This window comes from Squalius cephalus (genome assembly GCF_949319135.1).
Source record: "Squalius cephalus genome assembly, chromosome: 25".
NCBI classification, from domain to species: domain Eukaryota; kingdom Metazoa; phylum Chordata; class Actinopteri; order Cypriniformes; family Leuciscidae; genus Squalius; species Squalius cephalus.
Window position 1 is genome coordinate 12,638,983 of NC_137146.1, and position 26,300 is coordinate 12,665,282.

Below are 26,300 nucleotides of genomic sequence, written 5' to 3' on the forward strand. Positions count from 1 at the left end.
AAAAAAATGCAAAAAAAAATATTTCATCTAGCACCTGCACTCAACAAAATGTCCTAAGAACGTTTTGCTAATATTTATATTAAGTTACGGAAATGTTTTTTCTTTTTTTGAATGTTCTCAAAAATGTAAAAATGTCCAGTTTTTTCAAATGTTTAAAAAGTTTTCTCTTGATTATTTGAATGCGAAGGAAACATTCTATTTTATAATTTTGCAAACATTATGGGAATGTTACATTTGAACGTTATAAATATTCTAAATATTCTGAAAAATGTTAGCTGAACGTCCTTGGACTTAGTTGGAACTAAAACGTTTCAGAAAAAAACTTCCATGAACAATGTATAAATAACGTGTTTGTGCTAACGTTTTGAGAACATTATTGAAGACCAGATAACTTTGAATGAACTTTCTTATTAATGTTACTGCAATATCATTTTGTTCATAACTTGGGAACCTTACCAGAATTTTAGCCAAATTTCTGAGAACGTTCCCTGTTAGCTTGGCATCTTATTTTACATATATATATATATTTATTTATTTATTTACAGCCATTTGTTAGCAAAAAAGCAATAGCTATATAATCCATGTATCGTCATAATAGTTTAGTTTTGTTCGTTTCATAATTTTTCCTATTAAATTTAGCTTGACAGGTTCAATTGGGCCAAGTTACCCCATTGTTATCACCCTTGACATTAATGGTCGAAATCTTCAAAAATTGTAGCCACGACTTTAAAGTATGTCTTTACAGAAACTAACTACTTTTATATTATGTTTTAATGTTTGTCAATGACATAAAATTGAAAGTTATTATAAACTGTAACCAATACATATCATTTTCATTGGCATTTGTTTACTGTCTTTTATCATGTTTTCTTTTCTTATCTTATCATAGTTTGACCTGGTGTGTGAAAATAAGATTTATAATGAGGCATCTCAGTCCATCTACATGGCTGGTCTTCTTATTGGAGCCCTATTGTTTGGGCCAATGGCAGACAAGTACGTGTAGAGTCCAAGCAACATAAGAATGATATAAAACACACAATGATTATTTTTGAATTTTTCCAACAAACAAAAAAACATACAGATTATTCAGTTTGTTTTAACAACTCATCAGTAATAAAGGGCCATATTTTGTGTCAAATAAGTCATTTGAGTGACTATGCTGGTTAACTTGTTTTCTTGTCACAGGTATGGCCGGCGGTTTGTTACGCTGCTTTCCTTGTTCCTTCAGTTTCTGTTTGGGGTGGGAGTGGCATTTTCCCCCAACATCTATGTCTACATAGCCCTCCGCTTTGTGGTCGGCACCACGATATCAGGGATCTCTATGAACACGTTTGTTCTGGGTAACACCTGTGACTCCTTTTAACGCCAGTATATAAATCTGAAATTTCATTTAGATAATTAGATAGCATGTAGAAAGTGCATTTACAGTACAAGTATGCTTTAAAGTCACCATGAATTCAAAATTGACTTTGTTTGTTGCTGTTGCAGTATTTATTGTAAATTATTTATCCTCGCACATCATTATTTTTTACAATTCATGTGCTCTCGTATTCTTTAATCAAAATAATTTCCCCTCCCCCTTGCAACGACATCTCTGATGTGTTTTTCATGGCAAGGGCGGGTCAACCTGTCACTCATATGAGATCACAGCAATAGCAAACCACAACCATCCAATCATCCAGTCACCTCCCAATTAAGTCCCGCCCTAAATTTTTTCTTGTTCAAGAAGCCATGTATACATCACAAATAGCAACTTCTGTTTCATGCTGACTTTAAATAAATGTCCTGTAACAACAGAAATCGCTATGAAAATGCATATAAAACCTGTTTAGATCTCAGATGATCCTTATTTTATAATTGTATTTTTTTTTTCATGGTATCTCAAACATATTTTAGGTACCGAGTGGTGCGGTTCAGCCAAGCGCGCCCTTTTCACCATTTTGTCACACTGCTTTTATGCCATCGGTCTGATGTTGCTGTCTGGTGTGGCCTTTGGGATCCGAAACTGGAGGATTTTACAGCTGGTTCTGTCAGCGCCAGTTGGGCTTTTCTTCGTCTATTACTGGTTAGAGTTATTCTATATCAGGGATTCCCAAACTTTTTGCATTTGCATATTCTGATGTCGATCACATGACATGCGAGTACACAAATGAAATATTTAACATTTTTTAATTAAATATTTTATTAAGTTACGTTAATTAATTTTTTTTTCAATTTCTATTTTATTTTCTAATCATTTTCAATGTTTTTGGCAGGATTCTGCCTGAGTCTGCCCGATGGCTTCTGACTCAGGGCAAGCAAGACAGAGCCAAGAAAGAGATCCTGAAAGCAGCCCGAATCAATGGCAGGAAGGTGCCCGAAAATCTGCTCGACAAGGTGACTGTTTTCTCTATGTAGATAGCCAAGCGTTATCTGGTCTAAGAAAAGAGCTGATAAAAAGATCATACCCGCTCCCATTTTCCTTCTAAAACATACAGTATCCTACAATCGAATGTAGGTCTTTAAAATATGTACATTTAATGGTTGTTGTTTTTATATATGTTTCTACTTTATGCAAATTCGGACTGCTTATCTTGCCCAGGACACTCCTGTAAATGAGATTTTTAATCTCAGTGAGCTTTTTCTGCTGAAATGAAGGTATTGAAAATGATGAATTAACATGAAATGATGCATTATCAGATGGAAGCAGAGAACACAACAAATAAAGGCTCCATGCTAGACCTGTTCCGAGTGGATTACCTGAGAAAGAGAGCTCTCATCATGTGCTATATGTGGTGAGTTGTGACAGCATTTCCTCATTCAACATCGGAGTCTCTTAGCCCCTTCGCTATTAAAGCTGCGACAGTTGAGTGCATGAAGTGTCGAACACCACAAACCCATTGCTCCGTCTCCAAAATTCACAAACACTTTACAGCCCGGATGCGGTTAGGCTGGTCCATAGCTGGTCTCGAACCTTAATCACTGGTGTGTGAGGCCGGCACGCTAACAAGGACGCTAAATACTGCATTCTCTAATCTAGCGTCACTAGCTGGCCTCTGTTACACACGCAATGTAAGTGTGAATGTCTGTTTATCATAGCAGAAGCGAAGCAAAAAAATGCTTCACGAAAAATACAGCAAAGATGATTGAACGAACGACAAGGAAGCACAAAAAATGAACATACACAAGAGTAAATACAAGCAAGAGTTGGTTGTTAGTCGCCAGCAGCACAACAGCTCCAGACAAACAATGACACTCAAAACTGTCCTGTAACCATGGCTAACATTACAACAGCATTTCCTGGTTCTATGAAACCGCAAAAGCAATGTTACTCGCGTATGGAGCAGAAACAACGCAACCTCTGCGTCCGTTTCCAGGCCTCTCCGCGTCGGTCTCTCCAGAGCGGGAAAGCTTTTCTAATATTAACGCGGGTTCTAAAGCTCTTGTCTGATCATAACCCTTCTTTTTCCAGTGATGTTCCTCTGAGATTTTCTCTTTTGTATTGTCTCTCAGCCATCTCTCTTTCTACAGTCTTTCATCAAATCTACCTCTTTCTCTCCCCCATTATGAGTGGACACGCCCCCTACTGCTGATTGGCTACAAGTTTATTGTGGTACTCTGTTTTGAAAAATCGCTTACTGCACCTTTAATTAAATACATCATCCGGATATTTTAAAGTGTAATTTTTCATGGAATGTCATAGAATAGTGCATAAGTACGCACATTGGGACGCACCTAATGTGTTAAATACAACAACATAAAACGGTCTCACTTTATATTAGGTGACTTTAACTACTACAGGTATGTACTAACATTTCAGTTAATCATTTGATACAATGCACTTACTGTGGACACACTTTTTTACATTGACACTGCATTCATTCACTGCAAACCTCATTATTGTAGGTTTGTGACGAGCCTGGTTTACTATGGAGTCAGCTTGAACGTGGGGAACTTCGGCCTGGACATTTACCTGACTCAACTGATCTTTGGCATTGCAGAGTTTCCCGCCCGGCTGGCCTGCTTTCCTCTCATTCAGCGCTTCGGAAGGAGGATCTGCCAGAGTGCTGTTCTGCTTCTAGGAGGCACAGCTTGCCTGGTTATTCCTGCTATACCAGGGGGTGAGCGAGTCTCATTTTATAAATATTGAGGAAAGAGGGATTATGACCCATTTGGAGTCACAAAATTGTCCCCAAAATGTGTGAGACGTGTGTTTTTCTACATCTAACACATGAAAATATAATTATTTATTTAGAATTCTCATTCCACATACAGTGTCCCCAAAAAGTATTTGGACATTTAAGTCACAACGACCTAAAAATGTCTTTGTATTATATATGTATTTAAAAAAAAAAAATCTAAACATATGGTATTTTTATAAAGAAAAAACTTTGTAACCAAAACATTTGACAAAAATATGTTTGTAATTTCTAAAAATTATACAATGTACAAAAATAGATTAAATGACAAAATCTGAAGTATTTGAACACTTTCAGATGTCACTTTCAGTGGAAATGTTAATAGAACATGTTTATAGAAAAACCAACCAGATCTCATGAGAATTCATAAGTATTGTACTAGTTGGTGATTTCGTATAAATTAGTACAAAACGTCACCATAAAGGTCCACCACTAAACTTAACTCAACAAAAACACATCATACTAATTCATGTGAATTCCCAACAAATTCACAAAACCATAAAATTCTTATAGGAATTGTCATGAGAGTGTTGGAAAAACATTCAAAGGACAAAAACTGCTTAAATGTTCATTAATGTTACATAGAAATCAGTGTGGCACGTCGCATGATTTGTACTAGTTTCCGATTTTGTGTGAACTCATATGATCTGATTCTAATGAAACGTTTGATTTACAGGCAAAACATCATCATTAAAGTCCACACATTAACCTAAGCCCTCAGGACTGTGTGAGCAGATTGTATAAAAATGTATTAATGAGATTGTATGAATTTGCAACTGATTCACCAAATCATAAAATTCTTGTCATGAGGACCAAATCATAAATTTCTTGTCATGAGGAGTTTTCATGAGACTGAGTTGGAAAGGCAATCAAATGACAAGCTGCTTAAATGTTCATTAAGGTGACAGAAGCACATTAATCCTCTTGATTTCAACTCCGACTGCTTTTTCCCCAGAGTATCCTGTGGTTGTGACTGTGATCGCTGTGATTGGGAAGTTCTCCCTCGCTGCCTCTTTCACCATAGTGTATGTGTACACTGCTGAGCTGTACCCAACGGTTGTCAGGTGTGTATGTAAAAGAGAGAAACCTGCATGAACACTCACAGTTTTCAGTTATGCGTTCTAAATGAGTTCTCATTCTTAAACTCAATTGTCTAGGCAAAACGGAGTGGGACTGAACTCCATGTGTGCGCGTGTCGCTGGTATTCTAGCTCCTCTGATTGGCTTGTTGAACGTGTATCATCATTCCATTCCAATGGTCATATTCGGTTCTCTTCCTTTTGTGGGAGGAGCCCTGACCTTCCTGCTCCCAGAAACACTAAACACCGAACTACAGGACCAGACTGAGGTTCCCGTAGATGAGAGCATGTGAGGATTCTTTATATTAGTGACATTTCACACATATAAGCATGAAACATCTCTTGCAATAATAAATCATGTAAAAAACTTTTGATGCACAGAATTTAATTAAAAAAATTAACTGATTTTTTTTTTAATATATATATCTGTCATTTATAGGGGATCAAAGAAAGCCAGCATTGAAAACGGACTGTATCAGGAGCAGGAAATGGCTCTCAGGAGCACAAAATTATGAGATTTATACTGCAAAAAGTTGATGTTCATGGGTGTTTTAACAGATTTATTCAATAAGTGTGGATGGGTAAAATATGAAAACAGGTGCCACTGTTTACTTTTCATGCTGCAAGTATCATGTTTGTAAAGTTTTATTGATTAAAATGAATTTGTACTTTTTTATCACTTCATTTTGAAAAAGGATAATAAAAAAACAGATTTATTAATGATTCAACACATGCAGGAGTGTTTTTTCCCAATACTTTTCAGACTGATGCTACAGAAAACTAGAAAGCCATTAATGAAGACATAATCTGGTCATTTATTTAGAAGTTCAGTAATTTAATAGTGAAACAGCTATGTACAAATACTCATATTTGATTTTTATCCATGTTTTTGACACATTTGTTTTAAAATTATAAAGATAAATCAGTCAGTATGTAAAATATTAGTTTTAATGATCTTTAGATGTCATAAAACACACTAGCATCAGGGTCTCAAACATAACAACATAAACATTTTAGAATAGAGTGATACTGATTTATAGACATAAACTGCTTTGTGAAATCATGTTAATATTAAATCCTTATTTGATTTAAACGTGTTGATGCACAATCGCCAAAGACCAGAAAATCGTATTAGCCTACATAAGACCATCTGCTGGTTACGGCCCATATACTTGTTCAGTGGTTTTAAATGACGTCAGTGCCATTCCTCTGTAGCCAACGGTCTTTATGCTGTTGACGGCCGAAGCCCTCGTCATAGTTGCCCTTCCTTTTGAAAAGCTGCTGATAGTGGAAAACGCAGTAGAATTCCCCGTAGAGAGGCGCATAGCTTTGAAGGCTAAAACCAAGAAAACACATTGCTTATGATCTGTAGGCTATAAAAAACACATTAATTGGGTGCATTTTTGTAGATTAACAGTTTTAAGCAACAGCTGCAGTGTCAGCAAAGTAGGTTAACAGCTTTAGAGGCAAAGTCTAAAGACTGGTGCAGAACTGCAACTTCAGCGCTGCCTAATAAATGATTTGCTGTGATTTATGGTCTAGTTGCATTATAGTAACAAAGTGATTTCACTAATAGGATTATAGATGTAATGCGTTTTAAATGTTTATATTTCAGCGATGTTCATTATCGGAAATATTCTTACCTCAGTTTCTTTTTGCAGTGCTTGCAGCAGAAACAGGTTTTGTGAAAAATGAGTTTATCAGCTGCCATTCTTTCCATTGGGTAAACTGGTTTCAGACAGGCTGAGCATGTTTCCTGAGCTGCTGGCTGAAACTACAGTCACATAAAAGGGTTAACACACCACTGACTTGGGGTCAGAAGTTGGTTTTTAATTCACTTAAGCTATTAGGTTGTGTTTTTTTTATGCGGGCTTTTGGAAAACACTGGTGTAAATTATGGTGTTTGAACTCTTTCAATAAAACACAAGCTGTATTTTGTCTTTACATTGGCTGAATGAGATTTTTTTTCTTAGAGATTAAAAGAAAAGGAAGGAAGGAAAAGTTGACACCATCCGCTTCAAAAATAGAAAAATATTTATTTCATGTTCACGGGCTCAGGTGAAGAAACGTAAAGTTTCACGTGTTGAGAACTTGAAATAAAGATTTTTCTATTTTTGGAGCTGTGGTCGGCCAACTTTTCCTTCCCTTTTACAATTTTAGTTTTTTTGGTTGAGCCCCCTTATTGAGCATTTTGCCCATTAGATGTGGGCACTTTGTGTTGAATCTTTCATTGAAATGTAAAATACTTTATTTTTCTGGCATCCCAACAGTTCAAACATTTCTAAATAATTAAATTCTACAAACAATTTAAAATAAATAAATGTAACATTACCAAAATAATTAATAGAATGCTAAACAGATCATTATTTAATGTACATTTAAATAGATCTAAAAAGAAAATATAAAACATTTCAATAGAAATGTTGGTTGTTGAAAACATTGGTTTATATATTTTGATTTATAATCATATTTGAATGCACATGATATAATGATCTGCTATTGTTCAAGACTAAATGATGTTACCAGATTTTTGGGAAAATATTTCTGTAGATCACTGTTTCAGTCAACCAAATCTCATGAGAAAATGTAGCAATTTTTCATTTCGTCTGATGTGATTCATATGAAAATGTCTAATTTAAAAAATATCATCATATTAAAAAATGAATGAAGGTCCATCCCTAAACCTACCCCTCAGTGGGACAAAAATCTTACAAAAGCGTGCAAATACATAAAAATTTGCAACAAATCAAAATAGTTATGAATTGTTGTGAGAGTGAGACTGTGTTTCTGTTTTAAGTATTAAACATATGAGAACCCCTATTTACTGAAATTTAGAATGACACGTTTCTATTACTTTTATTGACAAATATGGCAGAAATTCAAATGATATTTTATTTACAGAAATATCAGAACATGTTTTCTGCATGACTGCAACATACTAAGGAAATATTAGTTAAAAAAAATATTAATTCACACACACAAAAAAAACTGAAATACTAACAATGATCAATACTAACATACATATAGTGAGGTAACCTACAAATGATAACCAAGCAAAAACAGTACAAACATGTGTTACATTTAATGCATTGGCTATTACATTTATTAGATATTTCATTTATGTGACAACCAAAACTGAAATAAATTTCCAATATTCACAGTGGGGGATGGTCCTCTCTAATAAAAGGTGTGTTGATTCTTGGGTATGTGACAATTTCAGATGTGGCTGGACTGCTCGTAATATGCTTTCTAGAAGTTGTCCTTGTTTCCGGTTGGGTTGTCACAACCGTGGAGGTTTTCGTGGTGTAGAACTTGTTGCCGAAGCAGTCCGTCCTCTCGAAGTTCTCTTTGATGGTTTTTGTTCCGATTACTTTCTCTACCTCAGGCATCGTTTGCACTTCCAGCACACTGACCTGCCGTTGTGGATTCGGGGGGCTGGAGGACGTCCCCTTTGTGACAGAACATTGCCTGCGGTCTGAAGGCACACTACAGCAGCACTGGGGCTTGGCCTCTTCTTTCGGTTCTGCTTTCAGGGGACTGATCTGAGGCGATGGCATAGGCTTCCTCGCTGCAGACTGAATGGAAATAAACGAAGGAGACGCTGGTGAGGTTGATCTCTGTTTGGTTGTGGGAATAAAAAGCTCTGGCTTTTTCTGTGCCGTTGACTGTCCAGAAACACTCCTTCCCATCTTGTTTTGAGCTTTTGGGGATTTGCTCGACCCAATACTGATTTTCCTGATATTACCTGAGGGAGGTGAACCTTGTACAGCCACCATTGACTCCCTGAGGAGACCAGAGAGTCCTACAATGTCAGAGTCAGATTTCAGAGTCGAGACTGAGTAAAGAGCCTTTTTAATGGCCTCCTCTATATCCATGAGTCTCGCAAGCGTTTGGTCTTTTAAACGAATGATGTCAGCACCAGCTTTCTCGAGGTCCCCAAAAGCAACCTCCATGGAGGACATCACCTCAGGTTCACTTGGTGCTCCTAAATGTTCCGACTTGACTATTTTTGGCTTGATTTTTTTCGCCCGAGGCACAACCCAATCCGGTACGCTCTCGAAAATGTTTCTAAGCGAGCTCACGTCTACTTGGTTGGTGTCGTCTTCGATTTCCTCTACTTTGGAGAGAATGTTTTTCAGTTCCTCTTGCTTTTTCAGCTTGTCGAAGATCTCCATGACAGCCGGCACGTTTCCTTTCATGATTTCATCCATGTGCACCGAGAGTCTCTGCCTTCGCTCATCCTCAGTTTCTCCTCTCCTTTTCTTTTTCCGTCTGACCACTCCACTCACTTGTTGATCATCACTTTTATCTTCTTTTTCTTCACGGTTGTTACTATCTATCTTACAGGTCTCCGAGGAGCCATTGTTGTGAAGAGAAGGACTGATTTCCTGTGCCGTTTCAGTTTCCAAAATGGTGGAGTTGTTATTGGTGTTGTCTGTAGTGTTCTTCACATTTTCTTTTGCCATTTTGATTCTTTTAGGTTTCACAGGAGTCACTGAACCACTCTGCTTCACCCCAAAGTTTTGAAGAGTGCCATTAAATCCTGTGGAAGATTCACTGACAATGCTTTCCAGAGAGCTCTTTGGAGGTTCTTCAACAACCTGTATGTCATTTAGCTTTTTATTTTCAAGACTCTCAGTGTCGGTCATTGACGTATCACTAGGTTCAGGTTCATTGGCATCAGTAAGCTGTACACTTATGCAGAGTACATCTTCATGAGCCGCTGGGTCTGGGCTTAATTTGGGAGTTGAAGGTTCTTTAATCTGCTCAGTTGGTAATTTTGAAGATGTAGTTGGGACTTGGCATTTGTTGAGACGATATGCATCAGTTTTAGTACCAAGAGGGTTTGGCTTAATTTTTAAATGATCTGGTTTAGGTGGGATGGCTGGCTTGGGTCCAATAGGAGTTTTCCGATTTTTAACAGGTGTGTCTACGGAGACTTGAAGGGGAGAAGTCACTGGTTTGTTTTCAAACTGGGTTGTGTCAGTTTCCTCACCAAGTGATTTGAATGCCTCTTGTTCAACTAGTGGTGCAGGAGAATATGTTGATGGCTGACTTTCTGTAATCCTTTTACTTGACTGCTCTACATCTGTCTTTTTGTGTCCTGCAAATCCTTTAGCAGAGTTTCTATAAATCATTGCAGCTCTAAAATCCCCCTTTGAGACATTAAAGTTGGACATTCCCAAGGAATCAAGAGCTGCCTGTATGCTACCCCTCATAGCGTCCTCCTTACTTTCTTCTTCATTTTGAGTTTCGTATAACTGTGAGAGCTCTTCTTTCACACTTACATTATTATTGTTTTTCACTTGTGTAAACTCATGGTTAACTGAACCAAGGTCACAGATTTGTTGGGTTTGGTTGGTCTGGGAAGCAAGTGCTTGTACACTTTGCTGAAGAGCTTTTGCCTCCATTGTGGCCTGATGAAGATTCATAATTGCTGTTTGTAGATTCACTAACTCATCATCTTCCACTACATCAACAAGTTCTGCTTGAAGAACAGCTCCATCATCCATGATATCTTGATCTTGGAGAATAATTGGAGTTCCCCCAGTGTTAGTGCAAATTTCAGTCTTGTTTGATTTTTCTGTATTATTTTCATTATTTATCACACTTTCTGTATGTGACACTTTTGACTTGTTTTCTTCTGATTGTGTTTTAAAGCTTAAATTATCTATATTGGTAGTAAAAAGGGCTTTGAACTTGTTAACATTATCTGGTATAATCTCACTTGTTTTTTCTGAAGCACCTACATCTACATCTGATGATGTTTCCTGCAGCCTTTTTAGATGTTCAAGGTCTCCTTTCTCAATGCAGCTCTGGCATAGCTGCACATTACTAGTTTTGTTTGTATCTACTGCTGAATAACTTTCTGATGAACTAATATCTGTCTTGAGATCACCCTTTTCAGACTCTGGATCAATCTTTAGACTTGCGGGAATGGATCTATACTCAATTTTACCCAACTCCTTTACCCCTGCACTGTCTTCACTGTGGATAAAAAGTACATAAACTGTTATCTCTCTCATTCCTGTGGGACCATCTTGTATTATGACTCCTTTCCTCATTGACTTCTCTTGACTCAGAAGATCCTCAGTAATCTGCACCACATTGGCAGTCATGCACTCTTTATCTTGAGTGAACGGAAGTTGGTGAGTGGGAACATCTACTTTCTGAATCTCCACATTGCCCTGATTGTCCTCTTTTAGGAAGGTCACAGTTGGGTTCAGGCTTGTTCCTGGTAGCATCTGAAGCATGATGCTCTTTATGTTTCCAGTCACTATCTCCTCATCATCAATTTCTGCTCTTGTATCTTCTTGTATGAAGTGATATCTTGCTTTCTTGATATGGCCAGTTTCATTAGCTTCAAGGATAGTTCCATCAGAATGCATGATACTGAAGTTGCATAAAGAAACTAGAGTTTCCTGCATGTTCTCAAGGATGGTTTCTGATTCTTCCTTGGTTTGCTGATTGATCTTATCAAGTGGAGTTGATTCGAACATCTGAGCTCTATTTTTTACATTTGCCTTCAGCAGTTCTTCCTCTTGGCTACAGCTATCATTTGTGGGTGAGATGTTCTCTTTGTCATGTAATATTGTTTCAAAGACCTGTTTGGCTCTAGCTATACCTACAAATACCTCATTTGTGCCTATGAAATCAGTGGTTTCACTGTTATGGTGAATGTTTGATGTTTGTTTTCCATCAGTTTCAGAATCGTTCTTTGGTTTCCAGACCGATCCACCTTCCTCATCAGAAACAATGTTTTTCCTTGGACAGGGGCTTTGACTGTCTCTCAGAATATCCATTGATTGAGCTTCGAACATTCTGCGTGTGGCTTTCACATCCACTCTGATGTTCTGCTCTGATGTACCTTCCTCTGATTCGTTGAGTTGGGGTTTGTTCTCTTCGTTGAGGAAGTTAGCTGTAGGTTGTTCAAACATACAAACGGTTCTCTTGATTTCGCCCTCTTGAAAATCCTTTTTCATCTGTGGTTTTTGGTCGTGGAAATCCACTGAATTGATATCATGGTTCTCAAACAGCCAGCACCTAGATTGGACCTCACTCTGGTATCCAGTGTCGGTGACTGGGTCGATGTTGAGAATATCAGCCATCTCCCTCTCTACCAAACTGTCTACATTTTTCAACTCCGGATAAGTGTGTTTTAGCAGTCGTCTAAGCTCGCATTTCTGTCTGCGTTGGTGCAGAATGGACATTACTTCTCTTGTAGGGGGTGGTGAAGTAAAGGCTCGCTCATACTCATCAACACTGGTTTCCGGATGACGTGTAGATGGATTTGATTCGGGTGCATATGCTATGCTGTTTTGTGCACCTTCAGCCATCTTAGAGTAAAAAAATAACAACCACATTAGATTATTGTAGCTAATATATTAACTTATTATTTCAAATGGTTATGATTCATTTTGAGCAAACACGAATGGTTAAGAAGTTAAACATACCTGCTGAACTGTACGGAAGTCAAACCGCATGCCAAAGAAAACCAGCGTTTTGTGCCTAACGTTTCTAATGGTTATTAATTTCAGCAGTCTGAATACAGGCAGTTGAGAACATTATCATTCATGTTAGTATTGTGATTATGAGACCGGTGATTAAGGAACAGAAAAAGTCCGGCAAAGACACCCAGAATAATTATATATTCTGTCCTGCTAAATGAGTAGGTAATCAAACACTGCAAATTCAACTTCATATGTTGTTAATTTAATTCAGACCCAATATCAAAAGGGTCACTACCACAATTTGTTATTTACTGAGTATGCAATTACAGAAAGACGCAAACTACAAATGTTGCTAATGTTTTGCTAATGTTTAACAGCACTAAAAGAGCCAACAATTTTATTTCAAGAATAAAGTGCAAAATATTATATAATGTACTTAATTTTGAATAAAACACATTTATACACAATATTATAATTTATTCCAGAGTTCACACCAGGGGTTAGTTTGTACTTTAAAGCCAAATGAGTTTTATCACTAGATTAAAGTACATATTTGAAACAATTTTTCCTTACCTTGCTTGCTCTTGGCCTTTTTCCAGTTGGGGAAGTGGGATTCTGGTCCTAGAACAAACAAAAATCAAGGAAATGACTAGCGTGTCTGGTTAGAAATCGCAAATTCAATTTCAAGTTGAGCTTTTATAAAAAATAAAAAAAAGCTTTTATAAAAAAAAAACTGAACTGATTTTAATAACATAATTTAAGAGTTTTTCCAAAGTAGAACATATTATATAGTAATTATATATACACTGTAAAAAAAAATTGCTGCCTTAAATTCTTAAGTACAATTACGATAAACTTGGACGTTTAAGTTGTTTCAACTTAAATTACATTAAACTGACTTAAAAAATTTGTTGAATCTTGTATAACTTATAAAAAACAATTGAAAATTGTTTAACTTATTTTAATGAGTAAAAGCAATGAAATTTTTTTTGTTATATAAGTTATACAAGATTCAACAATTTTTTTAAGTCAGTTTAATGTAATTTAAGTTGAAATGACTTGAAACATCCAAGCTGATTACAGTGCATGCTCCTTGAACTTGTAGCTAAACACTGATAAACAGAAAGCAGTTGTACAAGCAGTTCATAGCAGCATTTTCTTGCTGCCTTACCCTGTCTCATCCCCCTGGCCCCAAAAGTAGCTACAAGTACTAACTGGTTTCAAGACGTTTCCTGCTGGTTCTGCAGCTGCCACTTTTGACAGATATAGTGCAGACAATGCTTTGACTGAAATAGAGGGTTTCTCCAGTTCGTAGAGAGCCGAGTTGTCTCTGAAGTCTGCGACTGACCTTCTTTTATCCTCTGTAACAGCAGAAAGATCAGAATCACGATATGGTTATTGTAACTCAAAATTGTACTCCTAATGAAATCAAGGTCAACATCTGTGCTTTTACAACCAGACGCACACATCAGGGGGGCAAAAAAGACATTCTGAACTGTCAGATATGAGATTTATTTAAAAAGAAAAGTTTGTCTTTCAGTGGGAGGTGGGCGATTGGTCAGGCATATTGTTTGTTATTTTTGTGGGAGACTTTATCTGTGACTCAGCAAGCTTTTAGCAGGGCTTTTAGATTTAACTGTAAATTATGATAAATTATTTATTGACTGATTCGTACCCACAGACCCCCTTATCTAGACTTTCAGCTAACATAAGTACTCCCAAATACTGTAACAATAACAGTTTTCTCAATAACAATTTAGAATGATTCTAATTGTTATTATTCCCAAACATTATTACCTTTTTTTATTTCTTAAAATCATTCACGTATCACATTTATTTTAATATTTGTATATTTTTAAGGAAAATCCTGACCCCTGCATTGACTTATTGATTTTATATAACTGACATCAAACCGTTCAACTAATGCCTCCATTTATGCTTTGCAATGAATATTAAATCCATTTTGTAAGTGTGCTTCATTTTAAAACGGTGATGTTATGATGGTTATTGCTCTGTCAGCTCTATTACAGTAATGTGGCCAGCTGCTATGATCGCAAGCCATCAGTGTAGTCCGTTTCGAAGGGTGGAAAACATTTGACTCTCTGTGACACAGATATTTGTGGGATTTCCAGTCGTGAACCAAGAACCAACACACAGCTTGGATGAATAGCAGAAGGGTACAGACTAATATTCCGTTTCAAGGGCAAAATATCGTCTTGCCTTAAGCTGGTAAAATAAAATTATAATCAACCATGGCTGTATTTTAGTATCTGAAAAGCATTAAGGAAGTGAAACTCATTATCTGATTTTAGTTAAGTCTATTTTTTATTGTAGTAAATAATTTACTTGTTGAGTGCATCTGTATTAAATCACTCTTGCTACTCATCTGATCTAGATATCACAATGATAATGAGATTATTTTTTTGGTTCCATAATTATTGATTAAATGATCAGTTCATCACACATTCTCAACAGCTATTCATTAACAATACAAGACAGATTTCCTTTAAAACAGTCTATAAATAATATTTGATGAAGACAAGTGAAGCAAAGTGTCCAACAAAAATCATCTATAACTAATTTCAGCATGTTAGTGAGTTGAAAATTAACATACGATTATTTATTTGCACAGTAAAATGTTAAGGTTAAGCTTGTTTTCCAGCCTGTTTTTTTTTTAACACAAAAATGAATAATGAAATTCTGGAAATCCCATGTCCTTGGTTACACAACAGTGTGCCTTCTATAATACACATGTTGTGGGAAATCTATTTGATGCAATATAACAGTTTAAAAGTGTGTAAACATAAACTCACCATTCAGTGCTCTTTCTCTTTGCTCATAAGCTTAAATCAAATCCCTCTAAATTTTTTTATTACTTAGTTCAGTAATGATCCTCTGACGGGTCTATCGGCCATGTGTGTCCTCTGAGTGTGTCAGCAAGCCTGTGGCTCCGCTTCTGTTCTGGTAACAGCTGACCCTGTCCGGCTCCCATGGAGGGATAAGTGCCAGCCAGCTATTTTAGGAGCTATTCTGCTATTGCTACACCAGGCTGAGTCAATCACTTGTTGAGATACACAGCTATATTTCCAGTCTGCCCCAACCCAGCACTCAGAAATGACTAAAAAAAGCACGTTATTTTCATCTCATGTCATTATGAACAGTTGTTGCTCCTGCTGTGATGTCAGGCGTTTCCTCAGTTACAGTTTGGAGAGCCCTCACACGTGGCCCAAGTTTTATCAAAAGCAAAGTAAAGTATATTTTCTATATTTCACCAGTGCTTTTATTTGACAGTATTTGCAAAAGAAAGTGCTTTTTGTCTTGAAAGATATTCTATATAGCTTGCTCTTGACATTTAGGTCACATGATACTCTGTCAACATTTGAAACGTAACCTTGAACTAGAATCCTTAATAGTGGTGTTTGCTGAGGTAGGCATTGCTATTTCTATTGCTCATAGTTTGAGTTAGAGTTTTGAACAAACCCTAACCCTACTTAAACCAGGAATCAATCCATCCATCCATCCATCCATCCATCCATCCATCCATCCATCCATCCATCCATCCATCCATCCATCCATCCATCCAAAGTGAGGTGTACCGAGCCATACCATGCAGCACGTCTTTTGTAAAATGTAAAAAGTTACGTATGTACTCACCCTCTGGAGTTGATATTTTTTCACTATAAATGCCAGAAATGGTCTTTCTTCTATCAGATCGGGTTATTATCTGTTTTGTTCTCTCACTCTGAAAGAGTAAATATTTCATCAGTAAAATACAAATGACTCTTGGTCATGCACATCTCTGTAAGGTCTAACTGTTTACCTTTGTGATCACTTGAACCTCTTTGGTCCATTCCTCTGGTTCATCATGGCTGTTATTAACCTCTGGCTCTACTTGGGGCTTTATGTCCTCAGGATCCTTCTTATTGGGAAGAGTGAGTGGAAGAGTAGTGTTATTGGCTTTCTCAGCACCCACTGACTGAAGTGCCGTCTTGCTTCTCTTGGACTCAGGCTGAGTGGTGACCTTTGACTCAAAGAGCGCCCTGAGTGCTGTGGTGCCCGTAGGTCTCTGCTGAGGGAGGCTCCCCATAGACTTACTGCGGGACAGAGGAGAGACTCTGGTGTTCTCTTTGACATCAGTCTTCTTCACTTGTGTCTCAACTCTGCTGACATTCTCACTGACAGGGATTGGTTCAATCTGCATGCTCATCTGTGGGAGAAATTAGAAAACGAGGTAATGCAGGTAGAAGTGGTTGATTCCTTCAATCTTAGGGAAAAAATGACATCACATGTTGAATATTGAAAAATCTAATAGTAGTCTATGTGAGGTTTGGTGTTTTTACCTCATGCTTGATATCCTCTGAATCAACTTTTGTTTTTCTTCCAGGAGAGTTTTGGTAGCTGGTGAAGACATGGTGTTCAGAAGGTCTGATAAAGTCCTGTATTTAATTTCATTTCATTCAAAATGACTTCGGAAAATAGAACTGTACACTTTCTGTTTATTTACACATCAACATCAAGTCCAATGGATTATTGATACTTATTACACAAGTAAGAGTTTATTGATTAAGTAAAAACTCTAATTTATTTGGTTAACTCAAATTTAATATTCTGTCATAATTTATTCACCTTCATGTTTTTCAAAACACATTTCATCTCTTATTTTCTGTGGAATACAATATCTTTAGCTGAATTAGCTGCTTGTTTTCATACAATGGAAGTGAATGGTGACCATGTCAATCAAACAAGATTTTCAGTGAATAACAACTCAAATTATATGGATTTAGAGCACTTAGAATATATGTAGTGAACAAATTTCATTGACAACCTTTTTTTTCCTTTCCTTTTTGGAGCTTGGTCCCCTCCCACATTCATTGTATGAAAAACAGCATCTCAGACATTTTTGCTAAACATCACATTTTATGTCCCAGAGAGAAGGCAAGTCATACAGGTTTGGACCATCATAAGGGTGAGTAAATGATGACAGAATTGGTGAACTATTCCTTTAAAGTAAGATAAACGTCTCCCTCACTGTAACATAAGCTGAGAGACAGACTTCCTCTTGTCTCTGAGTCCAGTTTCAGTCCAGGACACGACATGATCAGTGGAAACACTTCTGAGAGACTGGGTCCTCCGCAAGATGCTCTTCACTTCCATTTCTTCTTCCTCGCCTAATACTCTGTCCTCCGTCCACGTCCCAACCTACACACCATGAACACACATCACATGCGTCTTGACATGGACAGATTTGTGGCATTCAGTCACATGGAGTGGTCTTACATTTTAAAATCAGTTATGGGAATAGCAGTTATCCTGTTAACAGCCGGTAGTAGGACACTTGGCACGGTTTTTATTGCCTTTTTTCCCACATATTTTAGTCATCATCATATGAGGTATCATTCTAGAGCTTAAACACTCAAAATCCATTCCACTGTGATATCTTCAAATTCAAAACGCAACAAAAAACGGAAAAGTTACAGTTAAAAACGCTGTATTATGCATGCCAGGCCAGTAGTTGGCGATGTCACTTTGTGAAGAAACTACGCGCCTATATGACATCATTGTTCTCTTACGAGAGGTTCTCTCGTATTGCGTAAGGAACTTACGCTACGGGAAAAGTCATCTTTTCTCGAGATACTGAAGCCAAAAAATTATCCTTAATTTTTCATAATTTGTCAACGCAGTGCAGCAGGCAGCACAGCAGAGCTAGAGCGGGCAATACTGCGTGCTCATTGGCTGCCGCGCGGCAACTGCTTAAGCCTACCAGTGAGCCCCGCGTGACGTCACGCCCAATCAGGGTGCGCGCGCGTCACAGCCCGCCAGAAGGGGCGGCGTCAGAGCGTATAAAAACAGGGCTCGGAGGCTTAATTCTCTGATTTCTGTCTCTTCAGCGAAGCTCTTCGCATCGCTGCTCTCTGAGAGAAGCCGTCGCCGTCGAAACCAGCAACGAGCCAGCCTAGGACAGCCTGAGGAAGCCGGACGAATCTTCGCCGCCTTCAGCCTGCCGTGCCAGCTCAGCTATCCGGCGATATATCCTTTCTCATTATGTGTTTTACTGATGTATCTTTACACGAGGCGTTGTTTCAAATGCCTCGCACCACTCCCCGCTCTCTCTCCCTCTGTCGAGCCGCGCAACTGCGCCTCTCACAAGGTGTGTTAGAGATGCGGATGATTACGGGGCTCGCTCTCTCCCTCTGTTCGAGCCGCGCAAAACGTGCCGCTCACAAGGGATCGCAGACGCGTACGGTCACGGGGCTAGCTTTCTTTACGTTACAAGAAAGCTACCCCCCCTCCCCCCCGCCCGCCGTCTCCCGGCGAAAGGAGAAAAGAGTGTTCTAGACCCGCCAAGGCCGGTCTAACCTCCATCTCTAACATATTTCTCAGTCCCCTCCTAGTTCAGGCTACTGGGAATATCTATACTGCAGTAAACGAGCCTGTCACAGTACACGCACGCCTGCAAACATGATAACGCTCTCTGGCTACTCGCCCTCCCCGCACTCTCTCCCTCTGTTCGAGCCGCGCAGACTGCGCCGCTCACAAGGGATTGCAGAAGCTGACAGTCGCGGGGTTAGTTTTCTTTACGTTACAAGAAAGCTACTGTCCCCGCGTCCGTCACTCGCCGGTGATAGGAGAAAAGAGAGTGTTCGAGTCTCACCGAGGCTTGGCTACCGCCTTTCTCACATATTTCTCAGTCCCCTCTAAGTTCAGGCGGCTGGAAATATTAATATTGCAGTAAACGAGCCTGTTACAGTACACGCACGCCTGCAAACATGATAACGCTCTCTCTGGCTACTCGCTCTCCCCGCACTCTCTCCCTCTGTTCGAGCCGCGCGGACTGCGCCGCTCACAAGGGATTGCAGAAGCTGACAGTCGCGGGGTTAGTTTTCTTTACGTTACAAGAAAGCTACTGTCCCCGTGTCCGTCACTCGCCGGTGATAGGAGGAAAGAGAGCGTTCGAGTCCCACCGAGGCTTGGCTTCCGCCTTTCTCACATATTTCTCAGTCCCCTCTAAGTTCAGGCGGCTGGAAATATTAATATTGCAGTAAACGAGCCTGTTACCTTACACGCTCGCCTGCAAAACATGACGACGCTCCGGCTACTCGCCCTGCTTCCCGCGCAAACTGCGCCGTTCTCAGGGATGTCAGAGCGGACGGTCACGAGTAATGCTCAGCACCCCGCGTGCCTCACTCACCGGCGGAATGAGGAGGGAGATGTTTGTAGCCCCGCTGAGGCCGGGCCATTCTCCAATTCCCATACGTTTCTCAGCCCCCTCTGAGTTTAGGCGGCTGAAAATGTTAATGTTGCAGCAACGAGCCTGTTATAATACACGCACGTCTGCACGCTATCGCCGACGAAAAACATGACCCGCACTCTCTTATGCTCGAGCGAACCAATAGCCTATGCACTCTTCCCCTGTGGCTCAGTGGCAGAATAACAGGCTTTCACACCAAAGACCCGTGTTCGATCCCGGCTCTGGCAGCAAAAATTTTTATGCTGTTCGCTGATCCAAGCTCGCGGCCAGCTTCTCACACGCAGAAAGTGTGTGTATTGCAGCCAATGAGTCAGTTATACAACTCGCTCGCCTGCACACAAACGCTGTTCGTACAGCGGCCCAGAAAATCTGGCAAAGAGTGTTAATTCTGGTTATTCGGCTCACGCCGACGGTGTTTGAGTGTAGTAAATATGCCCACGACCCAGTGTTCATTTCTACACACAAGCACAATTCCCCCTGTGTACCCCACAGAGCACACTCACATAAAGCGCGCACTTGCCGCTCGAGTGTTAAGTGTAGGAAAGGTGCCCGCTCACGAGTGCTCACAACCACACGCTGTTCGCTCTGTCTCACACGTTCAGGGTTCAGATATCGCCACTGCCACCGGCCGTGTTTTAATAAAGAGTCCTGTGCCCGCTCCCCTGCGTTCACACTCTGCTATAAACACTCACGCGCGCTCTCTCAGCGCAATCCGGCCGGTCACTGCTATCAGCGAGTCCCCGTCTCGCAGCACTGTCTCAGCGCGCACCGCGCGCCCGCCACTGCAGGTCCCTCGTCCCGCGCTATGCAGCGGGCAGGACTCAGAGGCCATTCGACCCCTAGCTATGAGTGCGAATGCATGGAAAGCTATTCCGGGTGTGTCGACATGGGTGCTGGACACGGTAATACAGGGCTATTCGCTACAGTTCAGTCGTCGGCCTCCGCGCTTTCAAGCCCGGACCGAAATGAAAGTGAACGCAGAAGCAGCCCATCTGCTTCATGCAGAAATAGCGAAGCTGCTACGAAAAAAAAAACAAAAAAAAAAAAAAACAAAAAAAAAAAACAAAAGGCGATAGAGAGAGTTCCTCCTTCTCTGACCGAGGCGGGCTTTTACAGCCGTTATTTCCTCGTGCCCAAGAAGGACGGTGGGCTCAGACCCATATTAGATCTGAGACATTTGAACAGGGCTCTCATGAGACGGCCGTTCAAAATGCTTACGACCAGGCAGATCCTCGCGCTAATTCGCCCGAGGGACTGGTTCATATCTCTCGATCTGAAAGACGCGTATTTTCAAATCCAGATTATACCCCGTCACAGGCCATTCTTGAGATTCGCCTTCGACGGCCAGGTGTATCAATATACCGTCCTTCTGTTCAGCCTGTCCCTAGCACCCCGTACATTTACGAAGTGCATGGATTCAGCTCTCGCTCCCCTGAGAAAACAGGGCATGCGAATTCTGAACTATCTGGACGATTGGCTCATTCTAGCGCAGTCAAAAGAGGAACTCATCTCTCACAAGATAGCGCTTCTCAGTCATCTGGAAAGCCTGGGTCTTTCGGTGAACTGGGCCAAGAGCTCACTTATCCCCAGTCAGTCAATTTCCTTCCTAGGAATAGAACTGGACTCGGTGGCGATGACGGCCAGGCTGTCAGAACAGCGCGCGCGCTGTGTTCGACACCTCGCCGCATCCTTCCAAAAGGGCAGATACCTCCCTCTGAAACGTTTCCAGAAGCTGTTAGGCCATATGGCATCAGCCGCAGCGGTCCTACAGCTGGGTTTACTTCGAATGCGCCCGCTTCAATGCTGGCTGAAATCGAAAATACCCCGCGGAGCGTGGGTTTCGGGCAGCGCTCAAGTCAGCGTGACTCAGGTCTGTGTCTCAGCCCTGCAGCCCTGGCTAGCGCCCGAATGGTACCGACAGGGAGTGACAATGGGAGTCATCTCACACCGCAAAGTGGTCTCGACAGACGCGTCCAACATGGGTTGGGGAGCGCTTTACGGGGGCAGACCAATCTGCGGCCCCTGGTCGGGCCCAGAGCGGAACCTCCATATAAACTGTCTGGAGATGTTAGCGGTCGAGAAGGCTTTGAAGCATTTTCTCCCATACTTGCGGGGACACCACGTGCTAGTTCGCTCAGACAACATGTCAGTGGTGTCCTACGTGAACCGCCAGGGCGGACTCAGATCCAGAGCCCTGCGCGCTCTAACAGAACGCCTTTTGGTCTGGGCTCAGGGCTCGCTGCGCTCGCTGAGAGCCGCGCACGTGCCCGGGCACCTGAACGACGACCCGGACAAACTGTCCAGGGACAATGTTACCCCAGGGGAATGGGCGTTACACAGCCAGACGGTACAGACGTTGTGGCGCCGCTTCGGCGAAGCGAAATTGGACCTTTTTGCCACAAGCGAGAACGCTCAGTGCAAAAGGTTCTTTTCGAAGAGCAAGGATGCGCTGGCCCAAGTTTGGCCCAGTGTCCCGTTGTACGCTTTCCCCCCGATCTCAATGCTGCCTCAGGTATTAGCAAAGATCAGGGAAACGCGCTGCGCAGTGCTCCTCATAGCCCCGCACTGGGAGAACCAACCCTGGTTCCCGGAGCTGGTGAGCCTGTCAGACACAGCCCCATGGCCGATTCCGGCGAGGAGAGACCGTCTCTCTCAAGCCCGAGGGTCAATTCTGCATCCCCATCCAGAGCGCTGGTCTCTGCATGCGTGGGTAATCAACGAATATTCGCTGATCTGCCAGAAGGGGTAGTTAACACGACCTCGCAGTCCAGAGCCCCCTCGACGAGGCGGCTCTATGCGTCTAAATGGTCAGTGTTTAACAAATGGTGTGCAGGGAAGAGTTTGAACTCTCAGTCCTGTGGGGTTCCACAGGTTCTGAACTTCCTCCAAGAGCTCTTGGACGCGGGCAGGTCCCCCTCCACGCTCAAGGTGTATGTTGCGGCGATTGCTGCGTTCGCCGACTCGGCGCGCGGCCGCGCACTAGGAAGAAACAAACTCATTACCCGTTTCCTGCGAGGCGCCAGGAGGCTGAACCCTCCGCGGCCACCTTCGGTTCCGATATGGGATCTGTCTTTGGTCCTGGAGGCCCTTAAAGCTTTTCCATTCGAGCCGTTAGACTCTGTGGGTCTCTAATACCTCACTTTCAAAACCGTTTTTCTGCTGGCCCTCGCCTCAGTAAAACGTGTGGGTGACTTGCATGCGCTATCAGTTAGCGCGTCGTGTCTCGAGTTTGGACCTAACGACTCGTTAGTCATTCTCAAACCTAGACATGGCTATGTCCCTAAAGTGTTGGGTACTCCTTTCAGAGCACAGGTTATCTCCCTCTCAGCCCTGCCGCCGGCAGCCAGCGAGGTCGATAATAACCTCCTTTGCCCTGTCAGGGCGTTAAGGCTTTATATTATGCGCTCTGCAGCCTTCAGGCTCTCAGAGCAGCTCTTTGTTTCGTTTGGTGGGCACACCAAGGGTCTCGCCGCCTCGAAACAGACGCTATCCAGATGGATAGTGGACGCTATTGCGACAGCATACGCGTCCAAAGACCTGCAGTGCCCTCTGGGCATACGGGCTCATTCCACCAGAGGCATGGTCCAGTGGGATTTCCATTTATGACATTTGTACGGCAGCAGGCTGGGCCTCCCCGTCTACATTTGTTAGGTTTTATAACCTGGAAGTTCCCGCCCTACAGGCTAAACTTCTTGCAGTCTAAAATCATGTTCATGCCCTGCTCTTCGCAGGCTGGATATTAGATTTGACTCTTCTGGTCGAGCCGCACTTTCAGGGAAAGCTTTTATATACAGACCGGCTGCGCCGCTCTGTTTCTCCCTACGGGTGCTTATGTACATGTGTTGGCCCGCATTGCTGGCCACCTCTCTCCCCACTCTTCACTCCCCGGGTCCCCTCCCCCTGGAGTTGTGTGTGGATGCATGGCGCGCACGGCGTTGACAAAGGGTTCCCGTAGCGTAAGTTCCTTACGCAATACGAGAGAACCTCTCGTAAGAGAACGATACTCGGTTACTCACGTAACCTCGGTTCTCTCTAGAGAGGGAACGAGTATTGCGTTCCCTGCCGTGCTTGCGCCTCGAGCTCATGTCGCTTCATTCGACAGAAACCAGAGAATTAAGCCTCCGAGCCCTGTTTTTATACGCTCTGACGCCGCCCCTTCTGGCGGGCTGTGACGCGCGAGGGCGCGCGCACCCTGATTGGGCGTGACGTCACGCGGGGCTCACTGGTAGGCTTAAGCAGTTGCCGCGCGGCAGCCAATGAGCACGCAGTATTGCCCGCTCTAGCTCTGCTGTGCTGCCTGCTGCACTGCGTTGACAAATTATGAAAAATTAAGGATAATTTTTTGGCTTCAGTATCTCGAGAAAAGATGACTTTTCCCGTAGCGTAAGTTCCTTACGCAATACTCGTTCCCTCTCTAGAGAGAACCGAGGTTACGTGAGTAACCGAGTATCGTTTTCATAAATTCGCCTTTTTGTAGTTTACACGGAGATGATAGTGTTTTCTACAGTCTACTAATGAGATTAAGTTGACATGTAGTTGCAAAGCGGACCATCAAAATAAATTGTACATTTTGTATAAGATAATAGCCTACATGTTTAGTTTAGTACATTTGCTTTACATTGAACTTACACTTTCATTTTTGAAGCTACTTTCACTTCTGCAATAATCATCTGAGCGTTTCTTTAAAAAAATACCAACTTTAGGACTGTATTCCAAAGCATTCATGAATTACAACCATGATACAGAATATAACATCTCTGATTAACTGACCCATGGCACATTACTCATATTAATCATTGCCAGTGCCGATAATACATCTGCTAACTGATAATTAACCATCTCTCGTTTACAGAATGCTAGTAATCCATTGGTATACGCTTAAAAAAAAAAAAAAGATATTTTAAATAGGCCTAATCATGGTTTTAAATGCAGTTTGTTTTTTAACCGGACACAGTTTTTTGATATATTGACATGAAATGGATAAAATAAGTGAACATTTTTACCTTTGAAAAGTGTGTTGCTCACTCGATTGACAGATGCCTTGAGACAGTTCTCTGTGCATCACGCGGAGAACTCACAGGACAGAATCTGTGGGCAAAGTCCGGCTGGTTTATTACACCTGACTCTGTGAAAACTGCCTCCTGAAGGTTTGTACCCTGTAAAAAGGGTTGGTTAGAAAAACTGGGATTGCCATCAATAAAACACATGGCAGCTACTATTGAAAGTTGCATTACATGTCATCTCTACCCATACGTGGTGTAAAATGTGCATAACGAAGGTATAGGGTTTTCTCAGGCCTGGCTGTTTGCATGATTCCATCCATCACATTCAAATATTCATTTAATTTATTTCATTAACTAAAATCTAAACAAATTAAATAATATAATATGCTTGAATAACAATATATGCATATTTCTTTTCCTTTTCTGTTCCTTTGATAGTATGTTATCTGTATTTCTGTGCGTTCTTATGCATTACAGGAGGACGTGATCGCTTTCTGATTTCTGCGCGCTGTGCTGTATTGAGTTAATATTTTGAATATTTAATCTTATCTATGTTCATTTTAAAGGCTTTCTCTGCAATACATCATTAGATGCTGTGATAGGTGTAAGACAGATGGTTAGACTTTATCACTCAACCATGACCCAGGTCACTTCTGTTCTGTGGGACCCCTGATGTCTTCTCTTATTAGGGTCAAGCTTCCATTTGACTTTTGCCCCTGTAGGGTTGAGGTACAAGAGCCTGCTCTAGACACTTATGTTCAGGGGTCAGTCCCGAGTCCCGAGTCGTTGCATCTCATTCTGTCTTTAAAAGAGCTGCTAAAAACAGCTATGAGACTTAAAGGCATTTTGTTGTGTCTAAATTTTACGCTGTTCTCTATTAGGAACCAGGAAACCAATTATGAAATGCATGGATTAACCTGTGAGTCCAAAGTTACATGGTGGGCAAAATCTGCATACTTTGTTCTGTTAAGGAGTGTGACGGATTTTAGCATGTTATTTGATATAATCACTTCTTTGTGCTTTTGGTCCTGTTTCTTGTGCCTCAGTGCTTTGAAACCATGATGGCTGGTTTCAGGCACTCTGGAGACAGGTTAAAAATGGAAACTGCAAAGACGTGTTAACCAGTGAATTAGTGCAGTGTTTTAGGGGAGTAAAATATATAAAAATACATAAAGTATGTTTATAAAAAATGTTTTTCAAAAATGAATTCAAGCTATATTAATTAATTAAAACTAAATCGATAAAATGATCCCATGATGGGAACCCCTAAAAGGCTCTATGAAGTATCCGACAGAATCTTTTAATATAGAACGTTTTCTTCAAAGAGTGTACTTTATGTTT

General features: G+C 41.1%; 2 protein-coding genes across 4 annotated transcripts in view; one reads left to right on the plus strand and one right to left on the minus strand.

Annotated features, from left to right (window-relative positions):
- slc22a13b (solute carrier family 22 member 13b) overlaps positions 1-5,982 on the plus strand; it is a 7,227-nt gene extending 1,245 nt beyond the window's left edge. The window contains exons 2-10 of the mRNA XM_079862970.1: positions 890-993; positions 1,186-1,340; positions 1,897-2,065; positions 2,256-2,376; positions 2,680-2,774; positions 3,886-4,100; positions 5,134-5,242; positions 5,336-5,545; positions 5,696-5,982. Coding sequence (XP_079719096.1) covers positions 890-993; positions 1,186-1,340; positions 1,897-2,065; positions 2,256-2,376; positions 2,680-2,774; positions 3,886-4,100; positions 5,134-5,242; positions 5,336-5,545; positions 5,696-5,771 — 1,254 coding nt within the window. The 3' untranslated portion in view covers positions 5,772-5,982. The remainder of the gene's footprint in view (positions 1-889; positions 994-1,185; positions 1,341-1,896; positions 2,066-2,255; positions 2,377-2,679; positions 2,775-3,885; positions 4,101-5,133; positions 5,243-5,335; positions 5,546-5,695) is intronic.
- A 68-nt stretch (positions 5,983-6,050) lies between these two features.
- On the minus strand, positions 6,051-17,919 carry LOC307153492 (xin actin-binding repeat-containing protein 1). Of its 3 annotated transcripts, XM_079862969.1 has the most exons (8): positions 17,737-17,919; positions 17,048-17,105; positions 16,528-16,914; positions 16,362-16,449; positions 13,923-14,068; positions 13,281-13,328; positions 6,900-7,030; positions 6,051-6,592 (listed from the first exon to the last, which is right to left on the minus strand). In XM_079862969.1, the coding sequence occupies exons 1-8, from the start codon at positions 17,859-17,861 to the stop codon at positions 6,442-6,444; spliced, it is 1,134 nt and encodes a 377-aa protein (XP_079719095.1). In that variant the 5' UTR covers positions 17,862-17,919; the 3' UTR covers positions 6,051-6,441. The 3 variants fall into 3 exon arrangements, with proteins under 3 accessions (XP_079719095.1, XP_079719093.1, XP_079719094.1); XM_079862967.1 differs by lacking the exons at positions 6,051-6,592; positions 6,900-7,030 and adding an exon at positions 8,089-12,593 and having other exon boundaries at positions 17,737-17,918; XM_079862968.1 differs by lacking the exons at positions 6,051-6,592; positions 6,900-7,030; positions 16,362-16,449; ... (1 more) ...; positions 17,048-17,105; positions 17,737-17,919 and adding exons at positions 8,089-12,593; positions 15,521-15,699.
- Positions 17,920-26,300: the final 8,381 nt, after the last annotated feature.

What these genes read in the sequence shown, in the direction of transcription:
- LOC307153492 (XM_079862967.1), bottom strand. Translation starts at nt 17,861, where the DNA reads ATGGAAGTGAAGAGCATCTTGCGGAGGACCCAGTCTCTCAGAAGTGTT. An exon ending in CAGAGGATATCAAGCATGAG is followed by an intron (nt 16,915 to 17,047) that starts GTAAAAACACCA and finishes TTTCTCCCACAG; the next exon opens with ATGAGCATGCAGATTGAACC. An exon ending in AAAAATATCAACTCCAGAGG is followed by an intron (nt 14,069 to 16,361) that starts GTGAGTACATAC and finishes CTGCTGTTACAG; the next exon opens with AGGATAAAAGAAGGTCAGTC.